The sequence below is a fragment of the Cucurbita pepo genome, chromosome 1, assembly GCF_057944985.1.
Source record: "Cucurbita pepo subsp. pepo isolate OVF chromosome 1, ASM5794498v1, whole genome shotgun sequence".
NCBI lineage: Eukaryota > Viridiplantae > Streptophyta > Magnoliopsida > Cucurbitales > Cucurbitaceae > Cucurbita > Cucurbita pepo.
This window is the reverse complement of record NC_141798.1, coordinates 18,900,538-18,928,520: the sequence shown is the minus strand read 5'-3', so window position 1 is coordinate 18,928,520 and position 27,983 is coordinate 18,900,538. Positions and strand designations below refer to the sequence as shown.

The following is a 27,983-nucleotide window of genomic DNA, read 5'->3' as shown; positions in this document are numbered from 1 at the left end:
CTCTAAAACCCATATTTGTGGAAGAACAGAGAAGGGCATTTTCGGAATTAAAGGCCAAAAAAAATGATGGAAGAAAGAAGAAGGCTGTGCAAGAGGGAAGTGAGAGGCTCATCGTCTTCAACCTGCTGCAGTAGTAGGAGGAGGAGATCGGGAACGGCGTCGTTTAAGCAGAGATGCAGTTTGCTTGTTAAGGAACAGAGAGCAAGGTTTTACATCCTCCGCCGATGTGTCGTCATGCTCGTCTGCTGGCATTACTACGCCGACCCTTAACCCTCTTTTTTTATTTATTTATTTATTTTTATAATTAATCTTATTTTTCTGTATATATAAATATTTTTGAACAATTTTAGGGACTTTTTTTTCTCTTTTTCTGAATTAATATTTACTTAATTATTGTGGAAAATCGAAAAAGTTAAATTAAAGGAATTATTCAGTTTTATTCACAATTAAGCTAATAATAATAATATAAATTTCAAAATTTTCAATTAGAGAAAAATAGTTATTTATTCAATTTTATTTTTATTTTCTTGGGAAATTAATTTTATAATGGGACTGTGAACCGACAAGAAGAATCCTTGGAACAGCGAGCCAGGCATTGAACCGAAAAATACTCGAATCGAACCGCCATCGGACCCACACTAAACCCATTTCCAAGGCCCACTTTATTTAATTACTTTCCACAAATATAGTTTTTATTTATTTATTATTATTTCGTTACAAAATCAAACCATTTTTCGCCCCCTCATATTTAAAATATGGTTGAAATATAATTTTCTGCCTTATTTATTTATTTCAGTTTAATTATTAAATAATTTGAATATTTGAATAACCAACTAGACAGACTCCACTGCTTAGTTTTGATTGATACGAGTGAGACAACAATATTTATATATCTCAAAATTAGGGTTTTGGTGGATTCCTCGTAGAGTTAGGATCAACGTGAACCAAATCAGGGTTTGGACCGAGATTCCACGGATCTTAGGAACATTGAGCGAGACTTTTCACGGTGGGTCAACCATGGGCATGGGATTCGACCAAGCTTCTTTTCTTCTCTCCTCATTTCTTGTTCTCCTTTAGTTCGTTCTAACTCGCTTAGGTTTTTTTTTTTTTTTTTTTTTTTTTTTTTTTAAATTTTATTTTTTTATCGGGCCCTTATTGCACATGCCTAACTAAAATGGAAGTATAGAAAATTAGTAATTTATGTAGTTATGAAGAAACCCTAACTAAAATGAAAACCTCTTCCTAGCAGCTGCGTTTTAAAACCTTGAGTAGAAGCTCAGAAGGGAAAATCCAAAGAGGACAATATCTGCTATCGGTGGGCTTGAGCTGTTACAAATGGTATCAGGGCTAAGTTCCGAGTAGTGTGTCAACGAGGACGTTGGGCCCCCAAGAGGGATGAATTGTGAAATGAGGGGAACGAAACATTTCTTATAAAGGTGTGAAAACTTCTCCCTAACGGACGTATTTTGAAAAGTTTAAATAGAATAATATCTACTAGCACTGTGCTTGAATTGGTACGGTGACACTGAAAGGAGAGGATATGGAAGGACCCATTTGTTTCGGAATGAACACAAGTTGTAGTGTCCCCTAAAAAGTGGGATGGTCTAATCAACAAATCCCAAACACCACACCTCATTAATCAAGCTTTTTGAACTTGCATGGCTAAGGCAATGCCAATGCCAATGCCAATGCCAATGCCTCTCTCTTTCATTCAACCTTTTGTCTTTGTTTGCCTTTTCATCAATGTCTTCAAATAGTTACATCTTTGTCTATGTTTGCCAAATCGCATTTTCTTTTACTGAATTCTAATGTGTATGACCCGTCACCAAAATCATGTCTACACCCGATAGAACTAAAATGTCTCAAAATGTACTATATGGAGACTACTTGTCACTTCTTCATACCCGAGTTATAAGCTATCAAAACTGTTGTTGTTACCTACTCGCTTTTACCTTATTTTCATACTCACGTTTTCTAAAACATTTTTCTCAAACATAACTCGAGACTCGAACATACGTTGACATTATCCGCAAAATCCAAATTTCTCACGGTTGACTTGTTCCCAGAGCTAGAACAAGTACTGCACAATCACTAGCCCGTTGTCGCAAGACTGCAATTGTAACGAAAGCTTTTTGACTAGAAAAATCTCATCCAACGAGAAATTCGCAATAACTTAATCGAGAGGATTGGAAATTAAAAACTAAAAATTTATCGATCTCACAAAATTGGACGGTCCACAAAGTAGACACGTCATCAAATCCCCATCTACAAAAGATCAAGAACAGTTAGAACATTCACCTTGAAAATAATAATAATAGTAATAATAATAATAATAATAATAAAAAAGTATAAGCCCACCACCAAAACACTCCTACAGTTTGAAGATTAGGTTTTGAAAAGATTTGAGGATTGCAATAAAAAAAGCAAGTTTGTCCAAATTGTTTGAGCTTACTATGACCCATTTTTTCCTTATCCTTTAGATGTTGTTGTCCCCTAAATTAAAGGAAGTTGGATTGTCCACTCGACCTTGTCCGCGTCGTCTCTTTCTCGTTGTCAAACCCTAATTTCCCGTGTTCGACGTGGAGCGAAAACTTCTCGTGATGTGACTCGAGTTCTTACACGTTCTAAACACAACATATTATAGATAGAAAGTTGTCAAATTCTTGATTTTCATCGTTGTCGTGTGAGTTCGAGCTTGGATATTCTCTCTCACTCTCGGTACAGCATTTGGGTGTTCGGGGGTAGGCTGGACTAGGTTGGGACTTTTTTAAACTTATCCCAATTTGTGACCCGAGTTCTTACACGTTCTAAACGCGACATGTTGTAGATTGAAAGTTGTCAAATTCTTGATTTTCATCATTGTCGTGTGAGTTCGAGCTTGGATCTTCTCTCTCACTCTCGGTACAGCGTTAGGGGTGTTCAGAGGTAGGGTTGGACTAGGTTTGGACTTTTTAAAACTTATCCCAATTTGTGACCCGAGTTCTTATACGTTCTAAACGCGACATGTTGTAGATTGAAAGTTACCTAACTCTTGATTTTCATCATTGTCGTGTGAGTTCGAGCTTGGATCTTCTCTCTCACTCTATGTACGGCGTTAGGGGTTTTCGTGGGTAGGGTTGGACTAGGTTAGAACTTTTTTAAACTTATCCAATCGTACTGGTTGAGTTAGGTTTTAAGTGATCGGATTTTTTCAAACCATTCAGTTTTTCATGGCCGTAAATGAACGTATATTGTTATGTCATATTTCTTACTATTTTCCTTACTTTTTTTTCTTACGTAACTAAGAACGTAAATTTTAACGTCGATGTGACTAGAGAACATATGAGTTGACAAGACAATGCTACTTCCTAGGTCTAAACGAGTTAAATACATCAGTTGGTTGATTTTCATACATCAAACAAGAAATTGAGCGTCGTATTCATATCAAACAAAAGCTTAGTTTATCTTCTAAAGCAATGAAGCACGTCATACTCGTCAATAAGTTATGATCTATATATTTCCAGGTCAAACTCTATCGAAATAGTATAAGATAAGCTTATCTACATGAAAGTAGGCTTATCTGCAATCAATAATAGACGTTTTAAAAGAGGAAACAACTAATCTAAAGTGGACGGGTTCAAATTTTCTAACGAAACAAAAACCAGCCAAATTTTTGTGGTTTAGAAAACTTTCAATAAATAATTTATGTGCGACAAAGTTGTCATGGCCATGTACTCGGGCCTTCAACTTCAAGATTGAGGGATAAAATATTTATTATTTTCCCTGAGTTTAAGGGTTGAGTCGAGCTGAGACATTTTTCAAATAATCATTATTAAATAATGAACCTAACCCAACCCAACTCAACCCAACTCGACTGGAGTGGATTAGTTTGGATAGTGATGTATTTAATTAATTAATTTATTTTTGTATAAAAGTAAAATGTGAAGGGGTAAAATATTTTTTAATTAAAAATTACATCTAAAATTTTATTTTTTAACCGTTGAATTAAATAAAATTATAATAAATAAATAAATAAATATATTATTAATTTTCATTGTGTATTGGTAATTTTTTAGAAAATGAAATTATGATTGTTTTAGGAGGTTTTTTTTTTTTTTTAAGGAAAATAAAATAAAATAAAATAAAAGGAATCACCTACGACCTATGTAGAAGTCCGGCCCAATTGGCCCATTCATTTCCTGGCCCATTTGGCTTATCTTTTCTTTGGCGTATCGGATTCGGTTCGGGTCTTGTGAATCCGACATGTCGTTTTGAATCGGGCCGAGACGATGTCGTTCGCCTTCGCCATTCAATTGAAAGTCGAGTTGTGAAATATTGGGAAAACTTTGACAGCCATTAACGAACCAGTCCCGAGGGCGCAAGTTTCTTCTTCTCTTTTGCAGAAAATTGCTCAGTAGACTCCACGAAAGTTCAATTAACAGCAAATTCCTTGGCTCGGGTATTTCATATACCCTTGATCGCTATGGGTTGCTCCTCCTCTGTCCCAGGTATTTTCAAATCCCGAATTTCGTTGCTTCAGCTTTTTTTTAGGGGTTTTCGATTCTTTATTTGTCTGTTTAAGTCTGATCAAAGAGTGTATTGAAAATTGAAGAGGTTGATTGTTTGGTTAGTTCTACGTTGTTAATTATGGAGTTCTCTTGGTTCCTTGATTATTTTTATCATTGTTGTTTCGTTAATGGGGACATTAGGGTTCGGTGGGTTTTATCTTAGGTATCTTTCAATTTTTTACTTTTTCTGATGGGATTTTATGTCGAGTTTGTTGATTTTTGAGGAGTTTATTGTACAGACAGAGCTTCTGGGCCATCGGGTGGGGTTAATCCAGAGAATAGTGCAGCTGATTCAAAGAATTTGCGCGTCAAGGTATTTAAGAAGCTACCAAATGGCTGCCTGTTCTTATGCTTTTGCTTTGAATTTAATGATTTTTGAAGTTACAGATATGCCAATACGTCAGATAAGTGCTTGCTTAGAAAGCTTAAAAGTTTTTATGATATCTTATGCAGCTTGTCCTGCTGGGTGATTCTGGCGTTGGTAAAAGCTGTATTGTTCTTCGCTTTGTTCGTGGTCAGTTTGATCCAACATCTAAGGTCAGGATTATATTGCAGTCCATAAATTCTTAAAATAAATTGATGCTTGAAACGAAAAATTTATGTCTTGATCATTTCATTCCCAAAGTGATTACAATCTTTTGATTAGAAATGTTTGTTGAGAAAATTCAGGTAACTGTTGGGGCATCATTCCTGTCACAAACGATTGCTTTACAGGATTCTACAACAGTGAAGTTTGAAATATGGGACACCGCTGGGCAAGAGAGGTAGGATTATCTAAATCTCTAGTAGCTATCCTCTATGGTGTATTTTTAACTTCTAGCAAGCAACTATATTGTGATTGGTTGTGAGATCCCACATTGGTTGGAGAGGGGAACGAAACATCCCTTATAAGGGTGTGGAAACCTCTCCATAGTAAATACGTTTTAAAACATTGAGGAGAAGCCCAGAAGGAAAAGCCCAAAGAGGACAATATCTGCTAGTGGTGAGCTTGGGATGTTACAAATGGTATTAGAGCCAGACACCGAGCGGTGTGCCACCGAGGACGCTGGTCCCCAAGGGGGGTGGATTGTGAGATCCCACTTTGGTTGGAGAGGGGAGCAAAGCATTCCTTATAAGGGCGTAGAAACCTCTTTCTAGTAGACGCGTTTTAAAACCTTGAGGAGAAGCCCAAAAGGGAAAGACCAAAGAGGACTATTTGCTGACAGTGGGATTGGGCTATTACATTGGTAGACCTTATCTAGTTTGATTCATGTTTACCGGAGCTATTTTTGCTAGATGTTATCAATGTTGTTCTCTCTTGATTTAGGTATGCTGCATTAGCTCCACTTTACTATCGAGGTGCGGCAGTTGCAGTTATCGTATATGATATAACAAGCTCTGATTCCTTTGCCAAAGCTCAATATTGGGTTAAGGTATGTTTTAAAATGATAAATTAGATTTTGTACATGTACTATATTTCCTGCTTTCATAGCCATTATGCCGTAAGGAAGCAAAACCTATGAGGCAATTCCTCATTAATTGAGCTGCTACTCACTAATGGCCAAATATGAAACGAATGGAATTCTTTTTAATCTATGGATAGATCACCAGATAACTACATGTTTCGCTACTTATCTGTTCCCTTGTAAGTGTTACAGGCAATATGATTATGATGTGTGCTTATTAAAATTCTGGTTAACCTTGCGCTACTCTTTTAAGAAAATTGTGGATAACCTTGTCGACCTTGTGTTACATCTTTGCCTCTTGATAAGCAATCATTTCTTTTTATGGGTCTTCTTTGTTAATCAGTTTCCAACAAAAAAAGTGCTGTTATGGAAGTTTCCATTGGAGACAATACAGTTTTTCATTATACGTTTTCTGGCTTCAAATCAATGAATGCTGATCATGTTAACAAAGTACAGTCCTATTTTGAGTAGAAAATCATAGAAAAGGGGATTGTTTGAATGTATGCCATGATTTTTCAAGAGGGAAAAACCTAAACAACGCCTTCATTAATGTGTTCGTTTTCAGCTGGTTATCCTTTAACTAATCACAATCTTCACGATTCGTATTGGACACTTACAGGAGCTGCAAAAGCATGGCAGCCCTGATATCATTTTGGCATTGGTCGGTAACAAAGCTGATCTCCAAGAGAAAAGGAAAGTATCCATTCAGGTAAATTCAGTGTTATTCGATCGAATGCATTTTACTTCTCCCATCTTCTCTATTTATTCTTTGTTTTGTTTTTACAAAATGGGCAAAAAGTATTTAAAATTCACTAATTTGAGATAATTATGTCTCAATTTTGAAGGATGGGACTGAGTATGCAGAGAAGAATGGAATGTTCTTTATTGAGACATCTGCTAAGACTGCAGATAATATAAATGAGCTGTTTGAGGTATTCCTGATTGTATCCTTTTATTATTACTTTCATAGTTGCCTTTTTGAGGTAGACCATTGTGTATAGCTATTTTTGTGATATCCACTGTAGGCAGAGTAGTATTAAACAGTTCTATTATTTTCTGCCGCCCGTGTTTTTATAGTGCATGTGAATGATATTTGAATATTGCTGAGTGTTGTTTAATTCATTGTCATAACCAGTAAACTTAATGATATTCTTTGTAGTTGACCAATTCTCTATTGGTGATAGTGTTGAACTCCTCTAGGTGTGAAGTTGGAACACCCCAGCTGTTTGCTGGTGGTTTGGTTGTGTCTAACATTATTCTAACTCCATAAAGTGTCGAATCGGTTTTCGTGCTGTTTGAACGTTCATCTTAGGTTTCTATTGGTGATTCTATATTGTCATGATTGATCAATGCCACCCTTAAAGTGTGGTTTCTCATATGAATATCTTGTCTTCAACTCCGTCATTATATATTGAACATAAGCAAAAGACATCATGAGTTGTTCCGTAATAAAACCTGTTGTTGTTGATACTTTCTTCTCGGTTCCTTCTTCCATAACTCGAGCTCGGAGGAGGAAGATACTTTGTATATGGACTCATGAAAGTATCTGAGTGCTCGAGCATTCATTCAATATTATATTGAATGGATAATTGACTTTTTTCTTTCTAAATCTTAAAAAAAGAAACTTAATTCTTCTCGATAAGCTCTAGCATGTAACAGGTCATCCCATCTACAAACAATGTCGAGTCAAGAGCATCTTCATTCCTACATAATATAAAATGGTGGGCGTAAGAATCCACAGTAAATCATGTCCTTCAAGTCGCACGTTGCTTTTTACTCTGTCAAATATAGATTTTTTCTTTCGACAAGGAATTATTCCACCAACGAAATTATTCCACCACCTCTTACCATCCACCACCATTAGAATAAAGGTTCTGCGGTGCGACACCATAAATCTGACTCCTTCCCCTGTTCCCCACACCGCACCATAAATCTGACTCCTTCACTTATTCCCACCTACGTATATGGGATACTTTAAGAGGTGAACATCTGAATGAACAAGTACAACAATTTCGATTGGAAATTTTCTGACTGTTAGCTCTTCGCTGATTTGTTGTTTATTGTTTGTTGGATTCGAATGCTTTTTTCCCACAGTCTGTGGTGCATGTTTTATTTTACGTCCCTCTCTCTAATTTGTGCTTCTACTAGACGCTTTATGAAACAGCAAATAATTTGGATTAAAAAAAAAAAAACAATGTCATGGTCTTTTTTGTTCATATCTTCTTTTCCTTTGATTACATACTTTCCCTGCTTGATTTATGTGACGATGTTCCATAGTTGTCGTGCTCACTCGATGAGACCCTAGTTCGTTTCCATCTAAAGTTTCTCTTGGAATGTATATCACTCATCTCTAGAGGGGGCAATAAAAATCCATGGCTTTGTAGATTCCTTCAACTGTTTCAGTTCAAATACATTTCGAGTTCAACCATTTCTTCTCTATTTGGTTTGACAGGAGATTGCGAAGCGATTGCCACGACCCACTTCATCATGATCGGAACTCAGCTGCGACATGAATTATTTTATCAGCCGAAGCTTATTTTACAAAAAAAACAAAACAGCTTGCCCCCGTGTGATCCGTGTATAGTTTTGGCAAGTCGGGCAGTGTTCGGCTTTGTTATTTGCTTTGGCTTGTTGGTATTTTCAGTTTGAAGTGTAACGTTAAACAGAGATGAAAATGGTGAAAGATTCGTTCCCCTTTAAACCATATGCTGCATTTATAGACTATGTTTGCTGTGACTGATAGAAACATTACTTAGGTTTCTCCTTAAAAAAAAAAAACAATATGAAAAGTTTAATTCGATGCCTAGAATATTCAAAACTCCAATTATTTATTTAACAATCTCTTCTATTTTTATTATTAATTTGCTAAAATAATTTGGTTCTTAGTTTTAATTTTATACCTCTATAGTTTTTTTTAGTTTCAATTGAATACATATAATTTAGTTAAAATTCACACATTCGTTATAAAACCGTCTTTTGCTCCTTTGGGATCTCGACGTTCCAATGGTTCGTGAGAATACAACAAAACTCATCATTTGTTGCATTTTTGCACGAGATAATAAAGAGAGAATTTCGTCTATCAATAAACTAGCGAATCGACAGGCTGAAAATCCTTGTGTCACGAGTTCAAATATGACGGTCCCCCAGTACACTTACTTGGGGATTGATTACTCCAACTGTTCCAAGAGTCTCCGTTAGATGAAACCCCTCCAGTAGACTCCCTGTTTGGCTCATCCTCTTCGTCAACTCTTTTATCGTGATACCATTACTTTGGTTCGTAAAATTTGAATGGATGGCAAAGCGTAGGTGACAAGCAATTATATGGATAAGATGCTTTAGCCGTAGACGCTTTTCCAATGTGTTTTGTTTTATTATGCCTTTAATGACGAGTCTAGACCGACTAGGTAATAGTTTTTAGAAAAAAAAGAAAAAAACATTAATTGTCTATCTAATTTATTTATTATGTTTTAAATGTAAAATTGGCATGTAATATTTCCTTCACAGTCCATCTTTTAAGTTTTATTCATATTTTTATCTCTTTTCCATATTTTTTAATTATATTCCTTATTTTAAGGCTACCTATACTTTCATTATATATTTATTTGATTTTTTAATCACACTATTCATCGTCTTCTAATAAATATTTAAATTTATCCCTTTTTATAATAATTATTAAATTGTCCCATAATAAATAACAATACTTTATTTGACTTTACAATGATTATAATAATAATAATAATAATAATAATAACAATAAGAGTGAAATACATATTTTATTTTAAACTTTTTAATAAAAATTTCCCCCATAAAGTAGCTTATAATAATATTAAAAGGAAGTTTATAATTAATTTGTGTAGCATAATACTAATAAATTGATATAAATAATTGAAAATTTTGAGGACTATAAAATAATAAAATAATAAAATAATAAAATTTGAAAATTTGAAAATTCCAAATTTATTATAATTCTAAATTTGTAGTTTGTGAATTTTAACATTTATCGATAATAACAAAATTATATTAAAAAATAACTTTAAACCCACGGAAAACATGACTTGAATTAAAATATATATATTTATTTTAGAAATTAGTTAAAAAAAAAAAAAAAAAAAAAGAGAAAATAAAATTTCATTGCATGCTTATCACGATAATATATTCCTTTTCTCTTTATATTATATTTATATTTATTTTCATAAATTCATTACGAGTCCCTTTCAAGCCACGGTATCGTCCCCTTTTTTTTCCCGCTAATCCTGTGTCTGAGTCACAGCCATCATGGCCACCGTCTCACGGCTGAGTAAGCTCGCCGTCGCCGTCGCCGTCGTAGCCACCGCAGCTGGCGGCTCCATTATTCTTCAGCATTCTCTCTCCTCCAATGACCGTGGTACCAGTGATCAGGCGCTTGAATCCTACAGGAGTAAGATAAATGATCCAACTGCAGTCGTTCCGCGGCGATCAGTCCAGGAGTCGGCTCTGATCGGGGCTAGTTCTTTAAATCCTTTTGACATTCTCGTCATCGGCGGAGGCGCTACGGGCTGTGGCGTCGCCCTCGATGCTGTTACTCGTGGACTTCGTGTTGGCCTCGTTGAGCGCGAGGATTTCGGTTCCGGTACGTCTTCGCGTTCGACGAAGCTCATTCATGGAGGTATTGTGAATTTAAAGAATCTGAAGTTCTGTTGTTGTTCATTTGTTCAAATTTTGGATACGAATGGACCGAATGTCGATTTAGGATTAAGATTTATTCCGTTTTTGAGTTAATGGAAGCTGAAATGCCTTCTATTCGTTCTCAGGCGTGCGGTATGTGGAGAACGCAGTGTTTAATTTGAATTATAAGGGGCTTAAACTGGTGTTTCATGCGCTTAAAGAGCGAAAGCAGTTCATCGAAAATGCACCACATCTATGCCATGTTTTGCCGTGTATGACGCCGTGTTTTGACTGGTTCGAGGTCGTTTACTATTGGATTGGGTTGAAGATGCACGATTTTGTTTCTGGTCCTTGCCTCTTACACTTGTCAAGGTACTATTCCGCTCGAGAGTCTGTGGAGCTCTTCCCTACCCTGGCTACGAACGGCCAGGGAAGAAGTTTGAAAGGCACTGTGGTGTACTACGATGGGCAGATGAATGACTCGCGGGTTAATGTGGGGCTGGCTTGTACTGCCGCTCTGGCTGGTTCGGCGGTGCTTAACTATGCTGAAGTTGTGGGATTTTTGAAGGATGAGGGTAGTGATCGAATTATTGGTGCGCGGATTCGTGACAATTTGTCAGGTGCCAATCACATCTAATGCAATCTTCTATATCTGAGTTGAGTTTTTTGGAAGCCCCTTTTATTTTTTTCCAGTTCTATTGAATTTTTCTGGGCAGTTTCATGTGGATGCTTTTAGTTTTACTTGAATTGGAATTTTCAGGATTAGAAAAGAAAAAAGTTTCTTCGTACCCTTTCCCCACTTGATTTTTGTTGCCTTGTGGCAATTACTGTTGAAGGATTGGACATCAGTTGAGAACAGAGGGCTCAGTCAAATTATCATCTTGAACTCATGTCTAGAAGCCTAGAAACACTATTGTTTGTTGATCAATTTCCTATATTGATTTTAGATCCCTGCAATAATCTCTTGTTGGAAGATGGAATTGTTAGGAATCACGTACCTCCCCAATGGTATGATACCGTCCACTTTGAGTATAAGTTCTCATGGCTTTGCTTTTGATTTTCCCAAAAGACTTTATATCAATAGAGATACATTTTTTACTTATAAACCCTTGATCAACCTCTTAATTAGCCGATGTGAGACTCCTCTAACAACAATCCTTCCCTCAAACAAAGTACACCATAGAGCCTCCCCTATGGCCTATTGAGCACTCAACAACCTCCTCTTAATCGAGGCTCGACTCCTCTGGAGCCCTCGAACAAAGTACACCATTTGTTCAACACTTGAATCACTTTTGACTATATCTTCGAAGCTCACAACTTCTTTGTTCGACATTTGGGGATTCTATTGACATGGCTAAGTTAAGGGCACGACTCTGATATCATGTTAGGAATCACATACCTCCACAATGGTATGATATTGTCCACTTTGAGCATGAACACTCGTGACTTTGTTTTTTTATTTTTCCAAAATACCTCAAATGCCTCGTACTAATGGAGATGTATTCCTTACTTATAAACCCATGATCAACCTCTTAATTAGTCGATGTGAGACTCCTCTAACAACCATCCTCAACAGGAATTAAGGTTTCACATGGGTTTGTGTTCGGCATAATTGACATAGTAAGATGACAGTAGATGCTAGTTGAAATTACACAAATGAGCAAGTATTGGAGTGATGAATAAAAGTCTAGACTGGCTTATACATTCCTTTTATTTATCTGATCCTCACTAACTATTTATTTGTTCTAGGTAAAGAGTTTGATACCTATGCAAAGGTGATTGTCAATGCTGCTGGACCATTTTGTGATTCAGTTAGAAAGATGGTTGATAAAGAGGCAGTGGCTGTGATCTGTCCCAGCTGTGGTGTCCATGTGGTTCTCCCTGATTATTATTCTCCCGAAGGAATGGGTCTAATTGTTCCCATGACTAAGGACGGGCGTGTGGTTTTTATGCTGCCATGGTTAGGACGAACGGTTGCTGGAACCACAGATTCCAACGCAGACATCACTATGCTTCCTGAGCCTCACGAGGATGAAATCCAGTTTATACTGGATGCAATCTCTGGTTACCTTAACGTGAAGGTATGTGATTCTGTATTCTTACCAAAAAAGGTATTTGATTGATTAGAATACCTGCTTTGTTCTAGTTGGGTGAAAATTACAATTTTCTTGTTCTTTTTCAATATAATTTGCTTGTATGAATGTCTGTGTTAAGTTTCGAAACAGTTGAAAGAATTTGGGTTTGTCCGAGGGTCGTATTTGAGCATTCCCTTCTGGACTTCCTTTCAAGATTTTTAAAATGCGTTTGCTAGTGAGAGGTTTCCACACTCTTATAAGAAATGGTTTGTTCCTCTCTCCAATCGATGTGAGATCTCAGAGTTCTTTAGATTTAGTATCTGACTCCTCTTTACACCTAGTTTGCATGTGAAGGATAATAAGTTCAAAGATAACTCAGACGGTCGTTTATTATCTGTTTTGTAGTCGATCTTTGGAACTAATAGTCACCTGTTACACATGTTGATTAGTGATATCATTTTAACTGCTTAATAGGTTGGGATTGTGCCTGATGGATAATTTATGGATTATGTATACATTTCAATGTTTAAGTCCTCTCTAGCCCCTGAAAAGTTGTTTATATTGTTCTAGTTAGCTTCACTTGCACTAGACAGACAATTATGTTTCTATTTCATTCGTTTTATATAGTCTTCATTGGAACCCAAACCCAATTCCTCTGAAAATTTAGGTGCGGCGAACAGATGTTCTCTCAGCTTGGAGTGGTATTCGTCCTTTGGCTATAGATCCGTCAGCTAAAAGTACCGAGAATGTTTCAAGAGAACATATTGTTTGTGAAGATTATCCTGGATTTGTCACAATTACTGGTGGGAAATGGACTACTTATCGGGGGTACTATTATCTTGGCTGTGATTAAAATTATCTGGTCTATACGGTCTTCATACTCTTTTTTTTTACCACAATTATAGTTCTGATTGGAACTGGTTTCAGCATGGCAGAAGATGCTGTTAGTGCAGCCATAAAGTCTGGAAAGCTGAAGCCAACAAATGAATGTGTAACTGACAAGCTGCGGCTAGTTGGTGGAGATGGATGGGAACCTGCATATTTTACTGTCTTAGCTCAACAATATTTACGTATGAAGAAGACTCTTGGAGGTAAAGTTGTCCCCGGCGTTATGGATACTGCAGCTGCAAGACATTTATCACAAGCGTATGGTGTTTTAGCTGAAAGAGTGGCTGCTATAGCCCAGGTTTGTGTTTCTCTCTATACATTGCTATGGTGTAATGGTGTAAAGCTGAAGGCCTATATATTCTATAAAATGACTGTAACGGCCTGCTAGGGAGAGATTTCTACACCCTTATAAAAAATGTTTCGTTCTCCTCCCTAACCGATATGGGATCTCACAATCCATCCCCCTTCTTCGAGGCCTAGCATCCTCGCTGGCACTCGTTCCCTACTCCAATCGATGTGGGACCCCAATCCATCCTCCTTCGGGGATCAGCGTCCTTGCTGGCACACTGCATCATGCCCACCCCCTTTGGGGCTCAGCCTTCTCGCTAGCACATCGCTAGGTGTCTGGCTCTAATACCATTTATAACGGCTCTAGCCCACCACTAGTAAGTATTGTCCTATTTGGATTTTTCCGTTCGAGTTTCCTCTCAAGTTTTTTAAAACGCGTCTTAAAACCTTGAGGGAAAGCCCAAAAAGGAAAATCCAAAAATGACAATATCTGCAAGCGGTGGACTTAGACTGTTACAATGATACCCACCATACAGTGTATAGCAAACTCGAGATTTAACATCAATGGAGAAGCTAAATGCATATATATTCTATACAAATGATGACCTTTAGCTTGTAGAGCCTGTTTATAGTCCAGTTTTCAAGAATTGACCCAGTTTTTTTTCTTTTTTATGATAGAATGAGAGTTTGGGGAAGCGATTAGCTCATGGTTACCCCTTCTTGGAAGCCGAGGTTGCATACTGTGCTCGGCACGAGTACTGTGAATCTGCAGTAGATTTCATCGCCAGAAGATCACGTCTCGCATTCCTTGACACACATGCTGCTAACCACGCATTGCCTCGAGTAATTGAGATATTGGCGGCTGAACATAATTGGGATAAGTCAAGGCAGAACCAAGAACTGCAGAAGGCCAAGAAATTTTTAGAAACTTTCAAGTCTTCAAGAAATGCCCAGTTCCATGATGGAAAACATGATTAGTGAGTTCTTCTAATGCTTTCTGCTTCTTAAATAGATCTGTTCACACATGTTCGTGATTGTAATCTCTTCTCGTGTTTGAATTCAAGGTTTTTCAGCCTCACCTGACCGGGCAGGAGAGGAGAATGTTTCAAGAACTCGGCACACACACAGCTATGATCAAACACATCAGGTGAAAAAACATATACTTTGCACCTTGCGTTTTAAATTGTAATTGCCCTTGGCTGAGAATTTGCACCACCTAGGCACCACCCTACGTACATACCAAAGGAATAAATAACTCAAATTATATTGGAGGTTTTCGTATTTTATATATTCTTTTAAATTGAGATTTTCGCATTTTATATTTTCATGTGGTAACTGATTTCAACATAAGTAATTAAAAAATGAGTTTGATAATAACTTTTTGTACCATAAAACTAAATATAGTCATCAACTTCGAATATAAATTGTTATTAACTAATTTTATGAGCACAATTTAAAATATTTGATAGTTATTATTATATAATAAATATTTTATAATATAATACATCAATTTTATAACATAATTCTACATTTTAAAAATTCAAACTCTAAATTTTGATAAAAAAAACAAAAAAAAGCACTTTCCAAAAAAAAAAAAAACATTTTGTCACTGATTTAAAGGATGATCATTGGTTTATAATCAATGAATACTATATCTCTATCAATATGAGGTCTTTTGGGAAAGCCCAAGGCAAATCACGAGAAATAAACTCCCTCTCAATTAATACTATATCTCTATCAATATGAGGCCTTTTGGGAAAGCCCAAAGCAAAGCACGAGAAATAAACTCCCTCTCAATGAATACTATATCTCTATCAATATGAGGCCTTTTGGGAAAGCCCAAAGCAAAGCACGAGAAATAAACTCCCTCTCCATTTGCCAAATAATTTTAATAGTGTATGATGGACACCGAGTTTATTTTGGAAACGAATCACATGGTCTTAAAAGGAAAGCAGAATAGATATGATGCATATAATATGTGCAATTCAACATCGTTGAATGAAAATGCTACAAAATATACTTGATAATTCTAAGAATTGATAAACTAAATTGTGTTTGATAACCAACTATTTGATTCTAAATTCATATTCGTTCAAATTAAATACTACTTTCACTTGTGCTCTTTGGGAATAGTATCCATTTTCAGAAGCTTCCTAATCTAATAGAATCATAACCCCAAAAAAGAAAGAACAACAAAAAAAAAAAAAAAAAAAAAAAATGGAGGCATAAAGGACGTGGACTCTTATCAAAAGAAAATTGATAATGGTGTGCATAAAGTACCTGGTGGAGTGGAGGAAAACCAGAAATCATATAGGATATGAAACAAAATAGTCCAATCTCACTGATGGAGTTACAAAAATTCATCCTCCCATTTGGATCGATGAAACCAAATGCGAGGGGAGACCTCCATAACCTGTTGCAATACATCATCACAAGTCATATTATTCTTCTATTCTTCGTGGTTGAAGAGAAAAGTTTTCTTTTTTTTTCTTTTATTTTTTCCTTTCTTTTTCACTTCCCCAAATGTTTAAAAGGAAACTTATTATTATTATTATTTTTTTTATCCAGTCCAAACTGATAACTCAGCAAGGACACCGTCATTGAGCAAAAGAAACAAATTCAATCAAACCTGAATATCTATCAAACCTCGCCAAAATTCAAGGTTTATGATGGGGCAGATATGCTAAACCGAAAGCCAGTTTTTCCACGATCATGCTCTTGCTGCTTCAATATGTAGTAGAAGTTACCCTGCTCATAGAACCAAACTCATATGAGTAGCAAATACGAATCAAATCGAAAGGCAACCTACAGCGATGTTTCGGTGTTGTTTCTGTTTGATAGAAGAATAATAAAAAGGAAACAGCAAGCATGGCATTGCATGGGATACACGTAAAAACAGAGATCAGAGCCAGGCCAATAAATTATGTATCTAAATAATGAAACACAAGTCAGAGATCGTGACTGACCTCTAGGCGGAAGAGTCTTGTTGGAAGCACAATCCCAGCTCCTACTGAGGTACGGAAAGTTTCCAAGAACTTCTGAAAAGAGAAACTGCGAAACTCATTCTCAGTCAACTTTGCAAGATTTCCTGCACCAGCAAAGATGTGTCCGTGGATTCCATGTTCTCTTAACCAGCGAATTGGGAAGTCGAACGAAAGATCAGCAAACGCGGTGACAGCAAGATCCCCTCCGACAAAATCCCTTCCAGGAGAATCACTGTTTTCACCCTGATTATTTTCGCCCCTCACTTCCCGCCTCGGCTCAGTTGGCCCCATCCCACGTGTCTTAAAACCCCATACAGTTGTTGGGCCTCCGGCGGTGCATACTGGAGAGAAATCACCACCTAAGAAAAAGCGTTCGGGAAGGGGCGATGGCTTGTTCATGAATCCATTTCCCCAAGGCAAGACAACACCAGCAGAAACTCCAAAGTTCATGGCAGCACGATCAAAGCCGAGAGGAATGGCATAACGTAGATCAAATTCCTGTTAAAATATGGGAACAGAAAATCGATAACTACACAAAAGCTGGGGAAAGTCTTTTATTGTTACAAGAGAACCAAAAGGAAATGAAGAAAACCTGTCGCACAAAGCGCAAGCTCCGGTGATCAGGTGCGAGGCCACCAATTTGACTAGTAGAAACAAAAGCATATCCTCTAGTTGGCCTCCCTGCAGAATTCCTCTTATCAACCTTCAAAGTATATTTTAGAGAAGAAAGTAAACTATTTCCAAGTTGTCTCCTTATCGAATTAGACGCCATCTGTGAAGGGTCGATTATGGTGCGCCATCCAAGGCTGTATGCCAAATCATGATACTTTGTTGAATATAGGCCAAGGGAAAAACCTAAAGACCGTTCTTTGTAAGATGAAAACTCTAACCAATCTTGGGAAAGTAGGGATAGCCGTGCCACCAAAGGAGTCACTGATCGCTTCAGCCTCGGGAAATAAACACCGGTACTCACCTCAGATGTTTGATTAGGACCGTATGCCAAAGAGCCATCCCATAAATCCCCATATCCAAGCCAATTTTTGTACTTAACAGAACCTTCAAACGTCCACGAACGAGCCTACAAAAGCATTATACCACTTCAAAAACTTCCCAACAGGTAGCAAGTCAAATAGTTCATGCACGAATTCCAGTTAAACAAGCAATAAATTTATCTAGGGAATCATAGTTCGAATCTGAACAGAGGAATCACATTACAAGAGAACCAGAGTTGATAAATTATAGCTCCTAATTGACATGTAATAAGTATTAAAATGTTCAAGTATGCACACATACAAGATATCAAACCATATAGATTGAATGGGGTAGACAACTCTATAAAAGCACTTTGCTTTCATTGTTATCAAGCAATATCTTATCAAACAACGAGCTATTGATTCACACATCAGGCACAAATATATACATATTTTACAGAACAAAATCCTACCGCAGGTTTTGTGTAAGCACCGCATTCGCCGGAGAGGGGGTTGCTCGTCTCCACAACCTCGATAACGACATTTGCGGTACCAGGGAGCTCTGGCGGACCTGAATCAAGTGTAATCTTGACAGAGTCGAAGATCTCAAGCCTCTGGAGCTTGGCATTGGCTACGCCAGCGGCCTCCAGTAGTTCTTGCATGGTTGATGCATTCTTAATAGCCTCCACTTCGGCTTCGATTATAGATTCCTTGGTCTTCGTGTTTCCCTTGATCAAAATATCATGAACCCGAAGTCTGATCTTCTCCTTCCTCAGTCGCTCAGCCAGATTCTCTAATTTGGACCTCTGACCAATCAATCTGGAAGCATCGGAAAGAGGCTTCCTCCGGAGTGGTTCTTCATCATTTTCAGTCTCATCTTCCTCACCTTCAAAATCCTCACCTTCATCCTCCTCATCTCCATCATCCTCATCTTCTTCGTCGTCATTTTCGAAAATGGATGGTTCTCGCTCTGCTTCCTCCTCCTCGGAATTTAGTCTAATCGAACCTTTTCCTTCTTCCTCATAGTCCGCCATTGAAATTGAAAATAACAACAATAATAAAACCGCAATTTCCAATTGTTGAATGAACTCACTCGAAAATCGCAGATTCTAAAATGACACCGATTTCAGCAATAATCTTCGCGACAATTAAAGGAGTGATTCTCTTAGCACAGTTCAATCCTGCATAAATAAAATATACAGTGGTAGCTTCAAATACAACGACGCATAATTTAACCTCTGTTCATTAATCAGAATTCTTCAAGAAGAAACCAATGCTGCCAGGGCGAACTGCAATCGCTTCTTCGGATTCAATTCCATGGAGTCGAACTCAGAAACAGTGAGAAAATGATGGTTGATTTCAATAGACAAGAAGATGCTCTAGGGTTCGTGATTGAAACATCAGTACTGGACCTGGTTCGGCTTGTAGAAGAAATCGCGCGTTTATGCCACGCGCCCGGAAAGGAATGTTGTTCTTGTTGGGGCTCGCGGGTAGAGAGGTTTGGGCCTCTGGACTCTCGGCCTAAGAATGAACTAATCCCTTTATATTTGGGTTAATTGGTCCAAAATTTTAAAATATTATTTAATAAATAACATTGTAATTAATTTAAATAAAAATCTTATTTATAATATAAATAAAAATCTTATTTATATATATATATTTGTAAAATTGTAATTAATATTAGTATCGTTTATGTAACGACCAAGGCCCACATCCACCCGAGCACATATTGTCCTCTTTGACCTTTCCCTCTCAGGCTACCCTCAAGGCTATTGTTTGCTTTTCTTTACCGGTTTTCCCTCAAGGCTATAAAACGCTTATAAACGCGTAAAAAAAAAAAACGAAATCATTTTGTGTGACATAAATAAAATATAATAATAATAATAATAATAATAATAATAATATTTAATTTTAATGCATTAAAAAATACAATGTAAATATATTTTAAAATTTATAAATGCAACATTTTTCTGTTTATAAAAATTATTTTAAATTATATAAATATTTATTGAAAATATAAAATAAAGTTAGGGATTAAAAGGGGTTAATAAAATGAAATTCAAATTTGGAGCGGAAATGATATTTTAATCCAAAAATAAAATTTATCATCCGAAAATGGTTGCGCTAGGGACTAGCGAGGCTCAATCGTCTTCTTCCTTCAATCCCACGAACCAGAGGCCAAGCCGCGAGCTTACTATCAGAATCAGAATTTCCATTACAAATGGTTTCATTAGCAGCTTCTTCACTCTCTGTTCTTTCAAAACCTTCGTTAATCCTCAATCCCATTCGCGCCATTTCTCGAATTTCCTGCTCTCTCTCCTCTAATTCCGCTCCCAATGGATCCTCTTCGTCTTCATCTTCACTGGAGTTCAACATCACGTTCGCGCCCCCAACTCCGAAGCCTAAATCCAAAACTGATGATTCTTTTCAGTTTATTGATCAAAACACTGGCGGTCAGCTCTTCATTCCGTGGATAGTTCGCGGCGAAGATGGCAACCTCAAGCTCCAATCGCATCCTCCTACACGGTTCCTTCATTCCATGTCGGAGGCTGAAGCCAAGCCCAAGAAGAAGAAGGTTTCTGTTGATAAACGCGTTCCTGAACCCCCCAAGTATTCTAAGGCTGCTCGAAGATTTTACAATGAGAATATTAGGGACTCGTCGCAACGTCTCAGTAAAGTTCTTGCTGCCGCTGGAGGTTTGTGCTTCTCTATCCTGATAGCACTTTGTGTATCGACCAATCTTCCGATGGTTGATGAGGCAAAATGATAACTCTGGCCATAGGAGCTCGGCATGATCCGTCATACAGCATTCTTTTGTGCTTGTTATATTTTTCTTTACTTATTGCTGTTTGGTAGTTGGTGCGGTGGTTACTCGTCTTTGTTTGGTTTATTTTTGAAGATATTTAAGTATATGGACTAGGAGTTGTTTAGTTAGCATTGTAGAATCATGTCTAGTTCCAGAATTTACAAATATTCTCTTTGAGCTGCATTCTCCTTATAAAACCATGAATGGTGGACTATATATATATATATATTAATCAACATGCACCGTAAAATTAAGCTTTAGTAAACCATGATAATATGAGCAGTTGTTTCTGAAATTAAATGTTGGAACATTTGGTTCGAGAGAAACCGGAAGGGGTAGAGATATTTTGGGCATTTGTGACCAAATAGTTGTTCTATGATGCTCGAGTAAAGGAGGGGTACATGAATAGGCTGAGACCACATCTGAATGAGAGCAATTCTTAGGATATAATGTTTAAGAAAGACTTAAAAGAGCGGAAAGTTACTACCTATACTAACAATGTGCACCTTCCTTTTGGTGACTCAAGTATAGGAACTCCAAAGTTAAGCGTGTTTAGCTTAGAACAATCTTATGTATGGTGGCCTCTTAGAAATTTTCCTAAGCAGCATGTGAGTGAAGATAAAATATTCTAAAAGGATGTGTTGATGTGCTCAATTTATAGCAATCTTATGTTCGGTGACCCCTTGAAAATTTTCCTAAGGAGCATGTGAGTGAGGATAAAACATTCTAAAAGGACTCGTATTGCGTGAGGATAATTTTCACTCTTAAAAGCACTTTCGGACAAGTAGGTCATGTAGTCATGTCACAAGGGATGTAGAAGAAGCATGCGAGTGAGGATAAAACATTCTAAAAGGACTCGTATTGATCTATGAGAATAGTTCACTCTAAGAAGCACTTTCAGACAAGTAGGTAATGTAGTCATGTCGCAAGGGATGTAGAAGAATGCTGAAGCCATGAACTACCAAATTCGGGTTTCAAATCCTGGTATGAATCTTGGGCATGATGCGTTATAGATGCTATTAGAATAGGACCTCTCCTAGTAGGATGTGGTCCAAGGACAAACCAAGACAGAAACTGGTGAGCATATGACATCCGAGTAAAGGAGGAGTACTTGAATGAATTGAGACTACATCTGAATGAGAGCGATCCTAAGGATATAATGCTTAAAAAAGACTTAAAAAAATTGAAAGTTACTACCTATACTAACAAGGTGCACTTTCCTTTTCGATGGCCCAATTAAAAGAATTCCAAAGTGTTCTTAGCTTGAAGGAATCCTATATTAGGTGACCTTACTTTTTAAGAAGAATGTGAGTGAGGATAAAACATACTAAAAAGACCCGTGTTGGCCTACGAGAATAGTTTTTACTCTTAGAAGCAGTTTAAGACAAGTAGATAATGTGGTTATGTCACAACAGATGCAGGGGAATGTCGAGGCTATGAGGTGCCTAATCCGGGTTCCAAATTTGGGGCATGTGGCATTACATGTTCAATTTATCCTCTTTCTATTCTCTCCAACAACTGGAGCCCTTTTTACATGGGTATCTTTTGATTTTTCTCTAGCAATTGTTGTTTTCATTCGGGCTCCTCTTGAAATGGGCTTTTTTTTTTTTTTTTTTTTTTTTTTTTCGTATTGTTCATTTGTAATTTCTTTTATTTGCTCCATGAAACTTTTTTTTTGGTACTGTACATGGTTTTTCATCAACGCTACTTTTTTTTTTTTTTTGCATATATAGTGTTGGAAGAGCATTAGTTGTTGTGAGATGCTCAAAGTAAGCAACTTACCTATCTGTGAAATGTTAGATGGGGATGTGCCCTATTCTCATCCTGTTTCTTCAGCCACTTCATTTGTGGTAGTCACTTAAGTTGGAATCTTTCTGTAGAATCGTTGGTACCATGTTGTTTCTGGCTAGCCTCATCCCTTGTTAGGAGGAGTGGGAAATGAAAGTTCAGTTGTACATCGTTTGGTCAAGTTTGTAAGGACAAATTTTAATTAGAAATTTTTATAATCTAAGAGTTAAGCTACTAAGACAATGTACACGATCTCATTCTTTTGCGTTTTATGGTTTAGTCATGGAGTGTTCTGTTTTGTCTTCTTCTGCAATGTCCGGTTTACATTAATTACAATTGTCCCGGTAAGATCTCATAGTTGGTACTGTACACCTCTTTTGTTTATTAGTGGCATCAAGACGGAGCAGTGAAGAGCTTATTTTTGAAGGTCGCGTGACTGTTAATGGTTCTGTTTGCAATACTCCTCAGGTTAGCTTGCATATCATTTGGATCAGATAGATTTTTGTCTTAACTATGAAGGAATAAATGATGCCACCTTTCTGTAGACTCGGGTGGATCCTGCAAGAGACATTATTTACGTGAATGGAAATAGGCTTCCTAAGAAACTACCATCAAAAGTTTATCTAGCCCTCAACAAGCCAAAAGGGTTTGTCGCTCATTCTCTGCGATCAATTATCCTCTCCTACCCCAAGTTTCTTTTGGCAATTTGGCTTTTATGTGCTTAAATTGCTGATCTTGTAAAATGCCACGACAGGTATATTTGTTCATCTGGGAAAAAGGAGTCAAAGTCTGTGATAAATCTATTTGATGATTATTTGAAGAGTTGGGTATGTCGAACCTACTAGTCATATCGACTTCAAGTGAAAGTTTAGAAAGGAGTGATAATCTTATAATCATTATGATTCATGAAATATTGTTTGCAAATTATTCAACTAAGACTTTGCATTTGCAGCATAAAACATATCCAGGACAACCCAAACCACGACTGTTCACAGTTGGCAGGCTTGATGTTGCCACCACCGGGTTGATTATAGTGACAAATGATGGTATGTTATGCAAGAAACTTCTTATGGCTGCTTCCTTATTAGGATTGCCCCACAAAAAAATTAGAGTTAAAAGGATAGATCTTGAACTGTTTGCAAAATTACATTGCTTTATTTTTTCAGGAGATTTTGCTCAAAGTATCTCACATCCTTCATCTGGTATATCGAAGGAGTAAGTGATTGTATTTTCATTCTTTACTAATGCTGATGCATTGTAAAGTTATCAACAAAAGTAAGTTTTGGCAAGTTTTGGCATTAATTTCATGAAGCAAGTTAAAGATCAACAGATCAACCAAAATAGATGAGACCACAAACATCATACCAGAAGTGTCTGTGGGCTGCGGCCTATAAATCTGGGACGCATTTATTGAATGACAATGACAGGATCATTTGCCTACCGACCATTTCAGGGATGGGGAATGGAATTTTTTTTTTTAATTTTTTAGCTCGAACCCTTTGGAATGTGATTTTCTCCCTAATTAATAATTATTTCCACTTGTTGGACCTTCTACAAAATTTCAAGCCCACAATTGAGGAGTGTTAGAGTGTTGATATAATTAAATTTACCATAGCCCATTAGCTTAAGCTTTTGTGTTGATTAGTATTTTAACAAGGAAGGGATAGTACTGATCTTCTTCTTTAGTTCTTGTTCCCCAATTAAAAAATTGAATTATAGCATTTTTCTGTTTTATAATTGTGCTTCCTAATACATTTAGCTTTGATTGTTGTGATTTCAGAAAATGCTAACATTTGCTCTTTATAATTGTAGATACATTGCAGCAATAGATGGTGCTGTTAGTAAGCAGAACCTGATAACTATCAGCGAGGGAACAGTAATTGATGGCGTCCATTGCATACCAGATGCTGTGGAGTTACTACCACAGCAGCCAGACATACCAAGATCTCGTCTGCGTATAACGGTGCTTAGTTCCATCCATATAGTTTTTAGATCTCTATGCATGCTGAGCTCATGCAATTCTTCTAGTTTGATCTAATTGGTCATGAAGTAATAATTGTATAGACCTACGAAGTCTCTTGCTTTGTTGCTGATATTTGAGTTATACTCAACTATTGTTGATGCCATGTGTCCTAACCACACTCCCTCGGGACGCTTGCAAGCGATTGCGCGGCACTCACTCTCACCACCGAGTGAGTCAGCCAGTTCAAATTCGTGTCGCCTCCGGCCGAACGATGTATACCTAAGCCTCTAGCCCCATTTTGAGAAGAAGATTTTAGAAAATAGGGGCATAAAGATTTTCGAAAGAGATTTGGGAAGTAATGTTGAAAGCAATGTTATAGACTAGTAAGCAAGAAAGGCAACACAATGGCTTAGATAACATATAACTCAAGGTAGGAAGAATTAATGACTAGTCACATCCCTCAAAAGTATATTTTGAGGTATTTAGTCTACTAGGCATAGAGATGATTTTGCTGAAATGTCATATTCCTAAAAAATACAAAAAGAAAGCTATACATCATGAAAGTAATAAAGTGGTACAACATGAGGGGTTTGACATGCAACAGGCATACAACCACCAGCAACATGTCCTGGACAAACATGATTGTGACACCATGCAGCAGTTTGTCGAGGAAAATATATTAGTACCTTCTTCTGTATGCAGTGCTTGTTATGCAACTGCTTCTGACTAACTTAATGTGCTTTTGCAGGTACATGAAGGAAGGAACCATGAAGTTCGAGAACTTGTAAAAGCTGCTGGTCTAGAGGTTAGCATCTGACCTTGAAGACGTTTGCTCATCAGGCCTATTCTGCTATTGTATTTTGTTCAGATAGCTTTTCATCCTTCAGTTCAGTACACTATTTTTTTTTTTTTAGATAAGAAACCTGTAGATATATTACTAAAGAAAATGCAATAACCTAGGGGCTGGTAAGAGGAATCCCCCTCCAGAGAAGGCTAATAACAAAAAAGTCTTCCAATTGTGAAGGATCAGCAAAGTTGGGTGGTTACAAAAAAATTGTTGTTTCCACAAAAAAAGGACTTTGTCTTTCAGTACACTAATAAATTAAAATTTATTACTCTGATAGAGCTCAAATTATTTTTTCCATTTTGGGGGAAAGGAAGGATGCTGTGGCTGTATGGGAACTCTAGGTGTGGCCTGGGAAATTTGGCTGTAATGTAATAGGAAGGTTTTTTGCTACAATTCCTTGGTTTGGGCTTCTGTTACTAGGGATTCGTGTTATTATCATCCATTTATGATTATTGGCAACTTAGATTTGGGTTTCATTTTCTTTTCGGAGAATATAATTGTTTCTTCTTGTTCTCGTTGGTTCCTCCGTATTGTAGACCTTTATTCCTTACTACCATATTTCTTCATGGAACATTTGTTTGACTTTATAAACATAAACCTGTATTTATCTACCTTTTGAGAGAATTTTTTTGTGATAGCCTCATTAAACACTCTTACATGAGAAAACAGTGAACCGTGAAGAACCTGCCTTTTTAGTGGTATTTTAAGTCCTTGTTTTATCGTTTGGGTTTGTCCTTTAGTTCTATTTGTATGTGTAATTTCTGGATTTTATTGTTTCAGATTTATTCATTAAAGCGTGTAAGGATTGGAGGCTTCAGACTTCCTTCAGATTTGGGGTACTTGCTCGTTATGATACTTCTCTGATCCTTTTCCTTTTTTTTTTTTAATGAATTTATAGTTGTTTGGGAATGGGCAAAGAACCAAATTAGATTATTCACTTGGCAATTCATTTTCACATAGCTGAAATCGAGTGATGAATATAGATAATTCCTTATTATTTTGCATTTAAGTATTCACAAAACATTGGGAAATTCCAACTGAACAACGAACGTCTTAAAAGTATCTTGAAGATAGATTAAATTAAGACCATTTTAATCTTCAAAATAAAGTTTATCTCAAAAGATGATCAAGTGGATACGCGTACGACTGATACTGACTAGGATTACGAATTTCTTTTCTTTTTAAAGAAACCCATCCACAGTGCGGACTAGCCCTCCTCCCCTACCCAAGAAGAAAACTGAACGAATGAAAAAATAAGATAAGGAAAGAGGTTTGTTCACCATTTACAACTTCGGCCACAACCCTCAAGATTGCGCAACAAACTTTTTGTTTTTTTCCTTCCTTTTCTACAGTTTCACAGAAAATGCTTTTTAGCTGCAACTTTATTTGTGACCGTGAGCATTCAGGAAATGAGATGTCCTGTAGATTTATTGAAAAATTTCCTCATTTTTTCAGGCTTGGAAGTTACATTGAACTAAAACAAAGTGACCTGAAGGCAATTGGCTGGAAAAGTTGAGCTTCTGATGACTACGGATTTGTCCATAGTTGTTGAAGCTTGAATGTGCTAGGAGTGATTTCAGATATGCCACATGCATGTAGTCACAGTACTACTTCTCTAACTGCTGGGACAGTAATTGAACGTTTCAAGAGGTTGGATACTGTTTATTCCAGCTCACGCTTCACATCACGGCCACTTATATTTACAATGATGCCTGTGTTGAAGATTTCAGTCAACGTTGATGGTACAGATTTTCAACCATCAAAATGTTATAGACAACATGAATGGCATGCCATGCCATTATTTCGTAGGATTATTTTCTTCCCAATGTGTATTAGACTGAACAGTAAAGGAACATACAGGTAGTTGCAGTGGTGCTTTGTAACAACATGAAAGCGAGCATGAGAGAAATCTAATGCTGTGCCTTAACATTCATTACTCATTTATGACTTGACATTTAATTATATTCTTTTCACAGCTTGCTTTAGTCATTTTCTTCTGCTTACAACCTCTTCCAGCAGATGCACAGGATCGTCATTGCCGCACAGGTGATGTTTCTGTACGAAGCTCATAAAACTTGTTTTAGCAATGAAGCATCTAGCCAGTTCAGAATGCTCTGCCTTTGAAAGCTTGTAGGTTAGAAGGTAAGAGCCTTTGTTAACAATTTCCTTTTATTTAGTTGGTCTGTCTCTTGCATCTATGGCTTTAGAATAAAACATTGAGTACAAATTTTCCTGATGGCTGAATGGATCCACTGGTTTTATGTTCAATATAACGTGCTTTAGTAGGTGTCAAACTACTTGAGATTTGATTGAAACAGGTTTATGGTTTGATTTGATTTGTAGTGTCTGGGTCATGTTAAACTAGAAAACATAGATGAATGATTGAAAATACGACTTTGAATGGAATGAAGGAAGAGGTCAAGAACTCAAACTAGATGAACATTATGAAATCTGAATGCAGCTAAATAGATTAGTCCAAGAACTTAACTGCCTATAACTTAGGTTTGTAGCTCAACTTTCTATTTAGCCCTGTGCAGTTCAAGTTTATCAAGATCTGAAATAACCTGAGATCTAAGGACATTGTTTTTGTCCGAATTCCACAAGTCTAAGAGCATACCTACCTAAATTTTCAGCCTTGTAGTCTAACTTTCTATTCAGGCTTGCAGTTTAATTTTAACAAGATCTATACACTATCTCAAATTACTTAAGATCTTGGAACATGGTTTTTGTTCGAACT

At 36.9% G+C, this 27,983-nt stretch overlaps 4 protein-coding genes across 5 annotated transcripts; 3 read left to right on the top strand and 1 right to left on the bottom strand.

Annotated features, from left to right (window-relative positions):
• Nucleotides 1-4,293: 4,293 nt before the first annotated feature.
• LOC111793483 (ras-related protein RABF1) lies at nt 4,294-8,716 on the top strand. The gene is made up of 8 exons (XM_023675391.2): nt 4,294-4,487; nt 4,787-4,860; nt 5,001-5,084; nt 5,217-5,311; nt 5,854-5,959; nt 6,612-6,701; nt 6,838-6,924; nt 8,445-8,716. Exons 1-8 carry the CDS (start codon nt 4,463-4,465, stop codon nt 8,481-8,483), a joined length of 600 nt encoding a protein of 199 aa, XP_023531159.1. The 5' UTR covers nt 4,294-4,462; the 3' UTR covers nt 8,484-8,716.
• A 1,473-nt stretch (nt 8,717-10,189) lies between these two features.
• On the top strand, nt 10,190-15,173 carry LOC111793449 (glycerol-3-phosphate dehydrogenase SDP6, mitochondrial). Of its 2 annotated transcripts, XM_023675359.2 has the most exons (7): nt 10,190-10,637; nt 10,783-11,256; nt 12,386-12,717; nt 13,379-13,539; nt 13,639-13,897; nt 14,566-14,864; nt 14,952-15,173. In XM_023675359.2, coding segments are annotated over exons 1-7 (1,896 nt in total). In that variant the 5' UTR covers nt 10,190-10,267; the 3' UTR covers nt 14,953-15,173. The 2 variants fall into 2 exon arrangements, with proteins under 2 accessions (XP_023531127.2, XP_086980194.1); XM_087124068.1 differs by having other exon boundaries at nt 14,566-15,173.
• Nucleotides 15,174-16,176: 1,003 nt separating this feature from the next.
• On the bottom strand, nt 16,177-19,352 carry LOC111793469 (uncharacterized). Its single transcript, XM_023675371.2, has 4 exons — nt 18,316-19,352; nt 17,464-17,949; nt 16,854-17,369; nt 16,177-16,635 (listed from the first exon to the last, which is right to left on the bottom strand). The coding sequence occupies exons 1-4, from the start codon at nt 18,874-18,876 to the stop codon at nt 16,552-16,554; spliced, it is 1,647 nt and encodes a 548-aa protein (XP_023531139.2). The 5' UTR covers nt 18,877-19,352; the 3' UTR covers nt 16,177-16,551.
• A 557-nt stretch (nt 19,353-19,909) lies between these two features.
• On the top strand, nt 19,910-27,221 carry SVR1 (pseudouridine synthase family protein). The gene is made up of 10 exons (XM_087117484.1): nt 19,910-20,538; nt 22,825-22,904; nt 22,982-23,082; nt 23,191-23,263; nt 23,389-23,482; nt 23,603-23,651; nt 24,249-24,399; nt 25,148-25,204; nt 26,027-26,082; nt 26,702-27,221. Exons 1-10 carry the CDS (start codon nt 20,064-20,066, stop codon nt 26,760-26,762), a joined length of 1,197 nt encoding a protein of 398 aa, XP_086973610.1. The 5' UTR covers nt 19,910-20,063; the 3' UTR covers nt 26,763-27,221.
• The last annotated feature ends 762 nt before the right edge of the window (nt 27,222-27,983 follow it).

Bases quoted from the DNA above. Each gene is read 5' to 3' on its own strand.
- LOC111793483 (XM_023675391.2), top strand. From the start codon at position 4,463: ATGGGTTGCTCCTCCTCTGTCCCAG. The intron at 5,085-5,216 runs GTCAGGATTATA...GAGAAAATTCAG, and splicing joins AGTTTGATCCAACATCTAAG to GTAACTGTTGGGGCATCATT. The intron at 6,702-6,837 runs GTAAATTCAGTG...TCAATTTTGAAG, and splicing joins AAAGGAAAGTATCCATTCAG to GATGGGACTGAGTATGCAGA.
- LOC111793449 (XM_023675359.2), top strand. From the start codon at position 10,268: ATGGCCACCGTCTCACGGCTGAGTAAGCTCGCCGTCGCCGTCGCCGTC. The intron at 13,540-13,638 runs GTACTATTATCT...AACTGGTTTCAG, and splicing joins AAATGGACTACTTATCGGGG to CATGGCAGAAGATGCTGTTA. The intron at 13,898-14,565 runs GTTTGTGTTTCT...TTTTTATGATAG, and splicing joins GAGTGGCTGCTATAGCCCAG to AATGAGAGTTTGGGGAAGCG.
- LOC111793469 (XM_023675371.2), bottom strand. From the start codon at position 18,876: ATGGCGGACTATGAGGAAGAAGGAAAAGGTTCGATTAGACTAAATTCC. The intron at 17,950-18,315 runs GTAGGATTTTGT...ATGCTTTTGTAG, and splicing joins GTGCTTACACAAAACCTGCG to GCTCGTTCGTGGACGTTTGA. The intron at 17,370-17,463 runs GTTTTCTTCATT...ATATTTTAACAG, and splicing joins GCTTGCGCTTTGTGCGACAG to GAATTTGATCTACGTTATGC.
- SVR1 (XM_087117484.1), top strand. From the start codon at position 20,064: ATGGTTTCATTAGCAGCTTCTTCACTCTCTGTTCTTTCAAAACCTTCG. The intron at 20,539-22,824 runs GTTTGTGCTTCT...TTTGTTTATTAG, and splicing joins AGTTCTTGCTGCCGCTGGAG to TGGCATCAAGACGGAGCAGT. The intron at 26,083-26,701 runs GTACTTGCTCGT...TCATTTTTTCAG, and splicing joins AGACTTCCTTCAGATTTGGG to GCTTGGAAGTTACATTGAAC.